Source organism: Primulina tabacum, chromosome 10 (genome assembly GCF_025594145.1).
Source record: "Primulina tabacum isolate GXHZ01 chromosome 10, ASM2559414v2, whole genome shotgun sequence".
Taxonomy (NCBI): Eukaryota; Viridiplantae; Streptophyta; class Magnoliopsida; order Lamiales; family Gesneriaceae; genus Primulina; species Primulina tabacum.
The window spans coordinates 5,838,377-5,852,335 of NC_134559.1; the positions used below are offsets into that span (position 1 = coordinate 5,838,377).

Here is a 13,959-nt window from a genome sequence, read left to right on the forward strand (position 1 = left end):
TGACACCCCCACCAAAGTGCCAACTGGATCAGGTATATCTTTCGATACAGTATATGGTTTCATGAATTTGAACCCATGACTTCCTGATGACGATAGGAAACCTGATTCGTGGGAAGCAAGACGGCACTGCATGTGTTCCTCTTAAGAGGACTGCTCTTTGGAGTATTTAGTGGACTACTCAGAATTAGAAGCTTTAAAAAGAAAACCAGAACAATTTGAACAAAACTTTTATATGGGCCGATATTGCACATAAAAACTGCACTCAATTTGTCATTATAGATTTAAAAAAAAAAAAATACAGTATACAAGGCCAAACTTTCAAGAAAAACAGTTTCTTCCCATACGTTGGGGCACAGAAACAAATTCGCCTAGATGGACGAATAAATTCAGGATAGGTTAACATATTTTACAGAACCCACAGTGGTTGATCATAGGTCCACACTGTTTTCACTCACCAAAGCTCAAAAACTGCAAACTCAGAAAGATGAAACCTCACCAAACCTCGAACCTTCAAGAAAATCAATGAAAACTCATTCTTGAAGAAAGCAAAAATCTTGCAAAAAAAATCATAAAGTAGTAATGAAATTGCAAATGGGATCAATGAAAAGCATGAGGGTGATCTCGATTCTCATTCCCTATCGGAATCACTTGAACTTGATTCGGAACTAGAGCTTGAACTTGAGCTTCGGCTTTTAGAAATCTTAACCTTACCTTTGATAGATTCAATTGAATGCACGTCTTCACAGACTTCAACATTGTGGTCTGACTTTTTGGTATCAGAAGATCTTATGTCTTCTACAGTAGGCTCGTTATTGAGACACATATTTGCTTCATCTGCCTTGACTTCCACTGGTCCATCATCTGTTTTTGGCTTCAGCTGTTCCTCGATGTTACCATCTAGCACTAGCTTTTGAGGTAAACTAGTACCTTCTGGAGAAATGGCTTGTGCAACATGCGAATCTGAAGAGATTCCGTGTGTTTCTCTCACACCAATCACGTGCAGACGGTGATCTTCATATTCAGGAAGGACACGATTGTCTATGGTGACACAATTAACTTGCTTGCGATCCAAAGTAGCATCCTCAACCAGTCTGATATCAATCACTGGCATCTCATGAGTGAAGCCCATCTTAACTTGCAGTGTCCCTTGCTCAACTATGGTTTCTCCAGTTACCAGCTCAGAACGAGGTTGATCCGAAACAACAGATTTCTCGATCTCCTTGTCATCTGTTTTCTTAAACATCAAACCGACATCTTCAGTAGTTCGAGCTTCAGTTTCAGGCATTACAGACGTTGTATGTATATCAACGTGAGGGGATGCCTCGGGAGGCCCATCTCTGGCTTCAGTCTCCAGAGATGCCAATTCATCCTTCTTGGCTAGAAGATCGGAGTCCTTGATGATTTCTGTGTCAACTCGAGAAATCCCTAAACTCGTATCTTCATATCCCTCGGAAAATATTGTATTTTCTTTGGTCATTTTTTTATCAGGCGAGTCATGGTCATCTCTTTCATCGAACTCTTCATTTGAGACATCAATACTTTCAGCTACACCAGTATCCCGTGTTTGTAGCTCTGAAATACAATCTAGGTCCTCATGTACATCAATCTCTTCCTTCAAATTAGAATGAATTGCATTTTCTATTTTACTCCTTTCAAAAGGGTTAACCTCAACAACTCTCGAGGTGCTTGTTTCATCACGATGTGTAGAAGCCACGATTTCATGTTTCTCGAATTCATCTGAGGCAGGTCCCCATTTTTTAACAGCAAAGTCCCCGACACTATCTAATTCCGACAATAATTCTTCATCAATGTCCTTGATTTCATCATCCTCTTCAATTATCGTCTGCATTTCAACATGAGGACTAGCTGCCCCAGAAGACATGGATGGTATGGAAACAAAATGGGGACTTAATGGAGAGTTGAGATTCTCTGAAATCTTTTGATCAAGCTCATAGATATTCAGAATCTGTATTCTCTGCCTTTCCTCAAATGATCCAACAGGTGTATTTGGTACCTTCATTGTGTCAAACAAGATAATCAGTTTTTACAGACGAGCATATCCATGTAAATGTATCGAAAAATAATAAGACGAGCATATCCATGTAAATGTATCGAAAAATAATAACCGTAAGCATGCAAAGAACATCATAATGCCGAGAAAAGACATTTCCTATGAATACACTAAATGATTACTTTGAAAAAAGGTCATGTCAACAATTCAGGAAAACATTTTTTTTTCTTGGAACCAAAAATAAGCCGAATAGAGTGGTACCTTCTAAACCTAAAATAAAACTAACATCAAGACAATACATTGCTGTTCTACACCAAAAGCAAAGTCAACATACGTTACGCATATTTCTTGTCACATTTAATCTCACAAAATCATCAGCTACAATGGTGTCAACATATTCTATCAAAAGCAAGATCAGGAAATAGCGAAAGTATAGACAAAATAGTATCACCTGATGACCAAGAAAAGGTGGAAGTCTAACCAAGTCAACAAAAATATGTAATCCACCAAGACATGTTAGAGTATTCATGTCTGAATGAATAGAATTACATGTTTGCAAGCAGAACTATGACATGTTTCTTTCCTAATTTATCTTTCTACTGCGTCTTCTGGAAATAAATGAATCTCACAATCCGTAATATTACCTGAGATAAGCACATTTGACTGCCCATCCTTGCGATAAAAAAACTGCCCATCCTCAATATAAACATGTTGAAAAACATTTTCCTCACTCAAATAATAATGTAAGAAGGCGACTAAATCATTATTCCTTCGCATGAATTGAATATCTACGAATTTCATCTACTTTTGCATTCTAGAGTTCAACTCATGGTCAATAATCCACTTTTCAGACATAAATGAACTAATACAAGGAGTTTGATCTTAAACATGCTTACTGGATTTCCGTCTTAAGAATGCACAGAACTAACAACTCCGAGTAATGACAAATTTATTATAGAAATCAACGGAAAATGTAAAGCAATTATTGAGATCCTTAAAAGCAAATCATACAAATTTTAGTTCATTGGATTTTATATCACTAGGCTTAATTATAATAAACAAGAAAGAAAAACAGAATGTTCATACAAATTTCACTTACCTGCACTTCGTTGACATGCTCAAAGGTCCTTTCGTGTATTGTACTACCATCCAAGAAAGACACATTTCCTTCAGCAGAAGGTGTAGATATCAACTTCTCATTGGCTTCATGGTAAACATCACCATCAGAATTTGGTGATTGAGCAGTTCCTTCCTCGGAGATTGAATGGTTTGCTGTCAACCGACCCTCCATAAGTGGCATATGGATTTTCACTGTATGTTCTTCAGGAACCACCAAATGTTTTTCCTCCTCTAGACCTTCATCTTTGACCACACCATTAGTATTCTCACAAGAGCTTGAAGTAGGGACTTGACCTTGTGCATGATGATCCTTAAGATTTTCCTCCACAGAAGCTTCAACAGATGAACTCAGTCTCTGCTCAACTCTACACGAATCAAAGATTTCATCATCTTGCTCCCTTATCTCAACAACATCTATCTGTCCTAATTCATGTTCAATTACAGAATGAGATGCAGCTGATTTGGGTGATATTTCAAAGTTACCGGGAACATTCATTTCCAGACTGCTCCCTTCAGATTCTGTTTCAGTGAAAGATACCATCTTCTTGACCAATTCAGGTGGCAAAAGATCAGACTCTATATGCACATCAGAAGACATTAAGGATGAGAAATTCTTCCTGACTGCTGGTGATTCAGCAGTTTCTTCCTCAGCAGTTGAAAGATCTGATGTCAACCGACCCTCCATAAGTGGTGCACTTATTTCAACTGTACGTATTTCAGAAACTGGCAAATGCCTTTCCTCCTCTAGTTGACCTTCATCTTCGGAATATACCACACCTTGAATATTTTTATCAGAAGTTGAACAGGGGATTTGGCCTTTTACATGATCATCCTTAAGATTTTCCTCCACAGAAGCTTTAACAGATGAACTTGATCTTTGCTCAACTCGGGGGGAATCAAAGATTACATTATCATGCTCTCTTATCTCAACCATATCTATCTGTCCTGATCCATGTTCAATTACATAATGAGGCTTTGATGATTTAGGTGACATCTCAATGTTACTGGGAACATCCATTTCCACACTGCTCCCTTCAGATTCTCTCTCTGCGAAATATACAATCTGCTTGACCAACGCAGGTGGTAAACCAAGATCAGACTCTATATGCACATCAGAAGACATAGAGGATGAGGAATTCTTCCTGTCTGCTGGTGGACTCGAATCATAAATGGGATCCCTGAGTGGCACGCCTTCAACCAATGTGACACGCAAATTACTTCCCACAGAAGTCTGGGTTGAAATTCCCGGATCTTCAGCAAAGCCATCACTTCTTCCCTCCAACATTGACAGTTCACCTTCTGTTTCACTGAACACCCTTTCACTAACTTCTGAGAACGACGAAGAGCTTGAACCCCTACTGTCTACCTGTTCAGTTTCAGAATTTGGATGATATCCAGTAACCTGGACTTCCAAAGATTTAGCCACACCTCTTTCTTCATAATGATCTTCAGCATCCTCTGATTGAAATTTGTGCTCATCTTGTTCAACATCTCTCTTCTCAATTCGGGCAAATTCTAGTCGCTCGTCTTCTTCCGAAGATTGGCTTCCATGTCCAACATGCTCAGAAACATGCTCCATGGTTGAGATCAACTCCGGTTCCCCAGGCGTATCTGCTTCAGGGATGTCTTCTCCCTTGGAAATCGGTTCTGGGTCTCCTGAAGAGCTCTCTTTAGTGGCTTCTTTTGTCCCAATAATTGCCTCTGGTTCTGGTGGATTGTCTTCTTCTGAGAGTCCCCTCTCTACCATATCCTCAACTGAACCAATTGACTCAGTTTCAGGCACTGAACTCACTTTTGAATCACTTAGTTCACTTGATTGCCGCTGAAACGGTGAGTAGCCAGACTCTTCTGAAGCCATCTGCTCAGGCACAAAGTAAGGCCTCAATTTGGCATTTTGCCTCTCTTGCTTGGCTGGTGCAAAGATCGATGGACCCGCACTAAAGCTATCATGTCTCCGAAAGAATGGTTCTCTAGATTGAACTGTGATAAATTCCTCTTGAAATCCATCACCCATAAGATTGGGCTTCTCTTCACTTGAGTCATAAGGAATGTCGAAAGGGTTCCGCCTTGCTAATAAAATTGAAGGAGCTGAACCAGGAATTGGAGGTAGACCCATATTATCATAAGAATCACGAGGAAGGTCGAACGGGTTCTTTCTTGCCGTTGAAATGGGAGCAATATTGAATCCAATATCAAAACTTTCCAAGTCTATCAAATTCCTTTCAGTCACCATACTCATGTTCTTTCTTGCTCTCCTCCTCAAAATTAAATTTTCCAAACGCTGGTTCCTTTCAATCTCCGAACTCCCAAGATCCATGAGATTCTTTTGGTCCTCTTCCGTCCACATAATGGCAGATTTTATCTGCTCGTCCCCTTGCACATCATCTTCATCTTCGCCATCTTCATTATCCTCATCAGCAATTTCCAAGTCCTTAATATTTTCAGTCCCTTCATCGGACTCATTACTGCTCATACTAGATTTTGGAGACGATTCGGATCCTGCATCAGAACCTTCATGGGACATATGATCAGGTTGTGGAGTGTCTTCATCAAGAAGAGGGTGGAGCTCATCAAGCATTGGTATTATGTCAGCCATAGAAGCATCTGGAGAGGAACTCTCAGCCTTATCAGACCCAGATTCTAATGCGTCATTTTCTTCCTCTTCTTCGTCCTCTTCTTCCTCCAGGTCATCTACTCGTTTCCAAGGCGAGCGAGGAGGAGAATCCAAGGAATCTACATTTACCCTCTCTGAATCAAATGATTCTGCTTCTGATTTCTCATAATCCGATTGGAGATGTTCATCATTATTCATCTTTGGAAACGAAGCATACTGATTCTCCACAGCTTCCTCATCACTAAGTCTCTCTTCATTAACACCTAACTCTCTGTTTGCTTCCCATATTTCACCATTCTCTCTTTGAATTTCTGTCGATCGTTCATCAATCAATGGTGCAGTATCATCCAAGCTATCCCCTCTATGAACGTCACCAAGCTCCCTTACCTGTTCCCCTTCGTCCCTTTTCTTTTCACCATGATAACTCTCATTTTTATCAATAACAGCAGCATCTCTAGAAATACCCATTTTCACTGAAACAACCTCATGAGTTGTTTTCTCTTCCCTTTCCATTTCAGGTATGTTCGATTGCCCAAAACTTAATAGTGTTCCAAGTAAAACAGCAGTGCACACAAGCACCGGAGATGCAGACACCAACAATGAAAAAATAAAAGGAGATGATCTGTACAGAAAAATCAAGAAACACAAGACACCCACAAGAAATGGATGATCACAAACTGATCTAAAACACCTTCTGATCACAAAGAACGCCCCTTTCCTCATTTTAACTCCAATCTCCAATAATTCCATACCAATATCTTTGATCCTATCTCTCAAAAAGTAATATTTCCTAGTAAATCTCTCATATTAAAAATATTCAATAACACCCCAATAATAATTATCATTAGATCAAGCCATATAATCTAAAATAGTAACCATAGTGGTCAAGACCTTGCCTTTCATAAACATGGGATGAGAATTAAGAGGAGCCGGATATATTTAACCAGTACTAGAGAAACCCAAAACAAATAAAGATACAAAATCCCGGAAAAGGGAAAAGAGCGAAGACCCAACTATACCAAAGATTGAAACAAAGATCAATCTTGCAGAACAGAAAGAGGGGGAAAAAAGCAACAACGTGTATCAGTATTTTCTTGGTTTTGAATTTACTCTCTTTTCCTCCCTCTGCTGATCGATCAAGAGTTTTGTAAATCTGTACTCACGACATCAAAATGTATAAAGGAATGAGGGGTAGGCGTGAAAGGGGGAATGTGAAAAAGGAGCGCTGGGATCTTACTTTTTTCCTGTCAAATTTTCAATTCGGTCTCTCATTCAAATTGGTGATCACTTTTGTAATAAATAATTTATGACTTTTTCCAAATCTTAATTAATGGCAAGGGCGGTGATGTGTTGTTGAATCCGAGTCATTGGATTAAGGATGAATCTGATCACAAAAGTATCGAACAGCTGCAGTTTGTGGTCGCACGCTGAATGCCGTGAATCTCAGTTTCTTGTAATAAATATTGGGAAAAAAAAGATAGTCTCTTTTGATTGTGGGGGTGAAAGAGGGTGATCATTACTTTTCTTTGTAAAGTCTCAGTTAAATGGAGGCAGATACGGAATCAAAGACATATTTGGGACCAAAGTGCAATTTTGATAAATAGAGTGGCCAGCTGCCACACGTCAGCCTAACTGCTGCAACAACAAAACTGTCTCATGGTAACGCCTATACAGACCCAAACACTCCATTTCTAAATTCCTTTCTCCCTTTTCCTATCATTCTTCGCGATCACAGTCAGAAATTTTCATCTTACTTCAGGTTTTTTCTGCATTTGGGTACGAATCTTTCCCTTTGTTCGTTCAGAATATTTGATCGATTGTGATATCCCTTCTCTGGATTTTACTACGATCGCATGCATTCTTTTGAGTTTCATCGTAAAATGATGCATTTCGGCTTGAAGTAGCGCGCAGAAGCACACGTTCAATCATGCTTCCGTGTGTGTGAATGTGGGTTCTTGGTGGGTTCCGAGGGTGGATTCGATATTTGGAATGGTTTTCACGTAAAATCACTCGCTGACGCACACATTCAGTAGTTATTAAAAGTTTATTTTGATTTTTCCGTTTGAAGATTCGAATTATGCCTAGTTTCGGAAGAAATGTAGAAGAATGTTTTATATAATATTTTTTCCAACTGAAATTCTGTAATGCATGGTTAGTTTTAAATGTCCACTGCTTTGAGTTAGTTATCTTTTAATACGTTAAAGATTTATGCATTCTTCAGATAATTTTTGCTGCAAGTTGAAGAAAAATGTCGTTGAAGAAGCTGCGAGCGAGTGGTTCTGAAAAGACTCTGTCACATGAAGAAGAACAATATAAGGTAAGTGATTCTTTTACATGTTATAGTGAACGTGGCTGGTTTTCTTTAGAAATTTAATGATTCTTGATTTTTTTGCACCAGTGGTTTAGTGGATATAAAAGGTTGCTATCATGAGTAATAACTCATCGTGAAAATCAACAATATCTTGCATTGAAACGCTTTTGGTTAAGAGGACAAAAAATGTGCGATGATATTTGAATCCCATTGTACTTTTATTTCTTTGATTAAATGTAGTTCACGGATACACACCTTTTGAGTTTAGTTTTCATTCAAGAGAAGTTGAAGCATGCAGATATGCTTAGTAAAGAACTTGATAATGAATTCAATATGAATGATCTGTAAAAATTGAGGCTGGATCAAGATGGTGAGGGTTCTCTAAAGTCTAAAGATTAATGAAACTTTATTTATGAGTCATAGTCAACCGACGTGTTTGATACTGTGTACTATCTTACGAAGTTGGAAACTGAAAAGGCTTATTCTGTTGTTCATTTCTACTGTTTTCATTTTACAAAGCTTTCTAAAAGTTGGGATTTGGTCTTTATTGAAAATTTGATCGTGAAATGCTTTGAGGCTCATTCATGCTCAGAAGTTTCCTGGAGTGGATCGATTGATTGCTACTTTGAATGCAGATCAATGAGATTAGGAAATTAATTGGCCCTATTGCAAGCAAAATTCCGATGCAATGTTCTGATGCATCAATATTAAGGTTTCTTGAAGCAAGGAACTGGAATACAAAGAAAGCTAGCAAGATGTTGAAAGAAACCCTGAAGTGGCGTATGGAGTACAAGCCTGAGAAGATCCGATGGGTACTGCTGCTGCTTACTTGTTCACGGTTTATTTTTTGGTTCAATTATCCTTAGAAAGCTTCCTACCAAATATGGATTAATAACGTTTCAGAGGACGTCACATTATTGAAAACAAAAATATTATGTTGTATCAAAATCTCTCTGCTAGATGTTTGGTTATACTGATATTTTTGCATTAATGTTATCTGCGAGGAATTTGTTTTTGCTTGTTTTCTTGTCTGTGTATCATATAGTGAGATAGTATTTAATGTTCCATTCACAAATCTTATTGTTCATGTTGGCATTCGGAATCATTTTTGTTGATTCAGGAGGATGTTGCTCGTGAAGCTGAGACAGGGAAACTCTACCGAGCCAACTATCTTGATAACTTTGGAAGGACTGTACTTGTCATGAGACCTGGATTTGAGGTAAAGAATCATGTTAAAAACTACTGCGGTGTAGCTTCTATTCTTCTTCTATAAATGTCTGCTTATCTTCTTCTTTTGCCATGATATATCCCTATATCAGAATACAAACTCTGTAGAAGGGCAAATCAAGTACTTAGTTTATTGCATGGAAAATGCCATATTGAGCATTAATGGAGGCGAAGCGCAGATGGTATGGCTAATAGACTTCCAACAGTGGAACATTAGTAGCATATCAGTGAAGGTAACTCGAGAAACAGCACGTATATTGCAGGATCGATATCCTGAAAGGCTTGGCGTTGCCATTCTCTACAATCCCCCAAAAGTATTTGAATCCTTTTGGATGGTAAGTTCCAATACTCTCATCGTGTTTTGTGTTCACACGACAATTTTTTCTGTATCCTGTGTATCTTATCAAGTCAATTGCATTGTTTGGGAAACTGCGAAACACACTTCATTATACGGACTCCTTTTTTTAAAAATTCAAATTGCAGATGGTGAAACCATTTCTCGAGCATAAGACATACAAGAAAGTAAAGTTTGTGTACTCAGACCAACCCCAGAGTATGAAGATAATGGAAACACTATTCGACAAGAAGAAACTGGAGTCGGCCTTTGGTGGGGATAGCACTGATAATTTCGACTTCGAAGCTTATGCCAAGCGCATGAACGACGCAGAGATGCAGAAATCTGATGCCAAGAGTCTTGATGATGCATCACCATCTGATCAAATAAGCATCACTTCAGAATCACAGCAGTCGGATTTGTTGTCAGACATTGGTTCAGAAGCGTCTGATGAAGACGATCCATTACCATATAACAATGAAGCATCTTCTGAGTTGGAAAATCTTGATCAAATGGCAAGTTTGAACATTCAGAGCAAAAATGAAAATGATAATAGCCAAGAAGCAAAAAACTGAGCAGCTGAAGCTTTCTTGACATAGCACACAGTACCCATACGTTTTCCCCTGCCGGTATAAACTTTAGTCACTCTGCCTGGCAGGAGGCATAGCTTAGGTATCATCTTTTGTACAAACCATAGTCATAGACAGATGATACATGATAATTCTGATTTTCAATTTTCCCTTTCAGCTATAAAAGTTGAATACATTTGACTGATCATGCTCCTTTTGTTCTTCTATCCTTGAGTGCTCAGACTTTGGCTTCTTTTACACTATCTTTTAGCATCTGGAAGGAAAATTTAACCCAAAATGATGCATAATATGATATTTGAGACTATATATTATTCCCATAAGTGGTTGATTTTAGCATTTTATAGTATGTTTTTCTGCACCTACCAGTTACCACAGTGCTCCAATTTCAGTCGTCACTGCATGTGTTCCATGTCCGAAATTCTAAGTTTTATGCATAAATGCTTTTTTCTTTAAATTAACGAAATAAACAACGAAATTTTGGATTAATAAAGAGCACGATTTAAGGCTACTTTTTTATGCATAAATGCCTTTATCTTTAAATTAACGAAATAAACAACAAAATTTTGGATTAATAAAGAGCACGATTTAAGGCTACTTTTTTATATATATAATTTGGTAGTGATAAAATACATTCTATAAACATATTAATTTATATTGTATTTTACATTTTCAAATAAATTAATTAATTTTTATCTAACTCAATTAATTTTTTTTCATGTAATATAGTTTTATAAAAAAAACTCCATATATTACATCTAATTGTTGAAAAACATATAATTTATTTATTAATTTCGTATCATTATTTAAATATTTTTAATTTAGGTTGATAAAAGATATTTTGAAAACAAGTATTATGCATTTTAATAGTTTAAGTTTATAATGAAAGATTAGTATAACGTATGATCCGGGATGATTTATTTAAATTATATATAAAAAATAATAATTATATTTATCAAAAATATTAAAAAAATGAATATCACATCTATAAGATAATATATCTATACGATAAAAAGATGTCTCAATTTGGATGTAAACGAAATGAATCGGGTCGTATATTAAGAAAAATTTAAGAGTTGAATTAAGTATATTTGATATTGAATTCAATTTAAAACTCGAATAGTTTTAAAAAAAAATTATTCGGATTTCGTTAAAATTAAAGCTCTAGCATGAGTTTTACTCGATAAATTCAAACATAGTTGTGAGTTATTCGAACTATTGTTCGAAATATTTGAAATAAATATATTTAATATATATAAAATATTAAAGCTCACGAGCTACTGAACAAATAATTTAACACCGGGTTCAACTCGGAAGTAAGTCTAAACTCAAATACAATAATTTCAAATATAATTCAAGTCAATTCAAAAAATTCTTGAGCTCGCTCGATTGGAGGCGAATACCTATATCTATTCTCAACACCCAATCCTTGTAAGTATGGATGAGAAAAATATCGAAATTTCGATATATCAAAATTATTGTATCGAAAAATATCGAATTTATCAAAATTTTCGGTATACCGAATATTTTGATAAGACATAGTAATGGTAAGGAAATTTTCGACATAATAATGGTAGAAATTTTAAAAAAAATTGATATATATCAAAATACCAAAACAATAATAAAAATTTAAAAATATAGAATATTTTTAAATAATAAAAGTAATAAACTGGAAAAAATATAAGAGCATAAAACTGTGTATATCGGTACACAATCGCCGATGACCTCCGCCGCCTGGCACTCCGACACTGCTGCATTCTGCTTCGGCTCGATTTCCAGTTAAACCAAAATGTAACCTGCTTTATTTGGCTATTCTTGTTACAGAAACTTTCAATGCTGTTCTTTTCAATTCTGTATTTACTCGGTTTTCGTCATTTCATTGTTGTAGTTGAAAAATCGGATGAAATGGACAAACGAGAAAAGCACAGAATTTTGACGGTGTCTGATTTTTTCTATCCCAACTTTGGTGTCGTGGAGAATCACATCTATCGCCTATCTCAATGCTTGATAAAACTTGGCCACAAGGGTAGCGATCTCGTTTGGAGCTCGCAATTGCAAGTTAATAGACTAAAAACGTAAATTGATCGATAAGATTCAAAAAATGAAACATGTAAGTTACATGGCCTAAAATCCGATTTTGATATTATACATCAAGTCTTCAAGTGTATTTGAATTGTGAAATTATTTGGTGATATCAAGAGCGTATGGGTTGGAATGATGAATGAAGTTGTAACTCAAACGTCGGCACTTGGCTTCATGACATGGAAAACTGATCGGGATTAAGGGGGTGTATTGGTTATAGACTTTTAATGATTTTTATGAAGTTTAAAAGTCTAGAGGTATTCAAACTAGACTTTTATATACTCCATAAAAGTTTAGTGGTATTCAATGTAAACTTTTGTAGAATTTTAAAAAGTCACGTGATATTCAAACTTGACTTTTAAAAACTCTACAAAAGTCTATAGGTATTCAAAATGTCAATAGACTTTTAATGACTCTATGGAATTCTATTAAGTACAAGAATTATAGTCTAAGGTACAACAATAAAATGTCAACAAAAGTCTTTTATTCAACCTAAATATTTGGATGTACATTTAATTGAGAAATCTCCCAAATTCAATACAAACTTTCATTCTTTTCTCATCTATTTATTTTTTCTTTTATTTGTAATTTTTAAAAACATAATTAAAATTTAATTTTTTTATTAATTATTATATAACATTTTATTTTTAATTATTTTCTTTAATTTTAGTTAATCTATATATTAAATTATTGTATAAGTAAATTCATATCGATATTATACCAAAATTTTCGGTATACCGAACCAAAAAAACCTTACATTTTAAAAAAATTTATAATTTATTGTTTTAAAATATTATATATTTTAAAATTTTTGTATATTTTTCCGGTATTTCGGTATATATCAAAATTTTCAAATTGGATATCATTATCGTACCGAAAAATTCGGTATTGTTACCGTACCGTATCGAAATCTTCGGTATACTTAAAATTCGGTAAATTCAATATTTTTTTGTTATGGTAATCTCGGTATACCGAAAATTCGGTATTTTTTCCCACCCCTAACAGAGTTTGTATTGGCATGTGCTATATTACACAATTTTTTTTGAAAGAAGTGTCAATTTGATGAATTTCAAATTGAACTAGATAATGAAGCTCAATTGTCTTCATCAGCACAAGTTTATGAAGGTGACGACTTTGATCAGTTATTTAATACTCAAAAACAACGAGCAAATGCTAATGCATGGAGGGATATCATAACCAATGAAATGTAGAACGATGTTGATCAAATTGTCAGTAATGATTAGATTTTTTTTATAAAAAATTACTCATTATTTTGAGTGTTATTTTAATAAAATTTTACTATGAACTTATAAAAATATTATTTATTTATATGTTGAATTGACATAAAGAATTGAAATTTTGATTACAATACATTGGATAGTTCATTTGTCGTTTTTCACAAATTAAATTGATTTAACTTTTAAATAAGTAAAATTCATTTACATTCATAAATAAAAAATAATAATTTAAAATTGAAGAGGTTATCTATGTCCAATAATTATTTTAAAAAATTAATAAAAATAAAGCACAATTATAAACTACAAAATTCACATAATTCTATAAAAAAGTTTACAAAAATCTACAAAAATCTTGAAAAAAAGTCAATGAAATTTGTTTTACAATTCTATGAGATTCCATAAAAGTCAATAAAAATCTATCAACTCCACAAAAATC

At 35.2% G+C, this 13,959-nt stretch overlaps 2 protein-coding genes across 2 annotated transcripts; one reads left to right on the forward strand and one right to left on the reverse strand.

The window, feature by feature from the left end:
* Positions 1 to 363: 363 nt before the first annotated feature.
* LOC142505149 (uncharacterized) lies at positions 364 to 7,170 on the reverse strand. Its single transcript, XM_075617999.1, has 2 exons — positions 3,111 to 7,170; positions 364 to 2,014 (listed from the first exon to the last, which is right to left on the reverse strand). The coding sequence occupies exons 1-2, from the start codon at positions 6,492 to 6,494 to the stop codon at positions 629 to 631; spliced, it is 4,770 nt and encodes a 1,589-aa protein (XP_075474114.1). The 5' UTR covers positions 6,495 to 7,170; the 3' UTR covers positions 364 to 628.
* Positions 7,171 to 7,433: 263 nt separating this feature from the next.
* Positions 7,434 to 10,450, forward strand: LOC142505701 (uncharacterized). Its single transcript, XM_075618785.1, has 6 exons — positions 7,434 to 7,520; positions 7,966 to 8,061; positions 8,691 to 8,867; positions 9,176 to 9,274; positions 9,375 to 9,617; positions 9,766 to 10,450. The coding sequence occupies exons 2-6, from the start codon at positions 7,993 to 7,995 to the stop codon at positions 10,189 to 10,191; spliced, it is 1,014 nt and encodes a 337-aa protein (XP_075474900.1). The 5' UTR covers positions 7,434 to 7,520; positions 7,966 to 7,992; the 3' UTR covers positions 10,192 to 10,450.
* The last annotated feature ends 3,509 nt before the right edge of the window (positions 10,451 to 13,959 follow it).

What these genes read in the sequence shown, in the direction of transcription:
- LOC142505149 (XM_075617999.1), bottom strand. Translation starts at nt 6,494, where the DNA reads ATGGAATTATTGGAGATTGGAGTTAAAATGAGGAAAGGGGCGTTCTTT. An exon ending in AGCATGTCAACGAAGTGCAG is followed by an intron (nt 2,015 to 3,110) that starts GTAAGTGAAATT and finishes GACACAATGAAG; the next exon opens with GTACCAAATACACCTGTTGG.
- LOC142505701 (XM_075618785.1), top strand. Translation starts at nt 7,993, where the DNA reads ATGTCGTTGAAGAAGCTGCGAGCGAGTGGTTCTGAAAAGACTCTGTCA. An exon ending in ATGAAGAAGAACAATATAAG is followed by an intron (nt 8,062 to 8,690) that starts GTAAGTGATTCT and finishes CTTTGAATGCAG; the next exon opens with ATCAATGAGATTAGGAAATT. An exon ending in TATTTGAATCCTTTTGGATG is followed by an intron (nt 9,618 to 9,765) that starts GTAAGTTCCAAT and finishes TTCAAATTGCAG; the next exon opens with ATGGTGAAACCATTTCTCGA.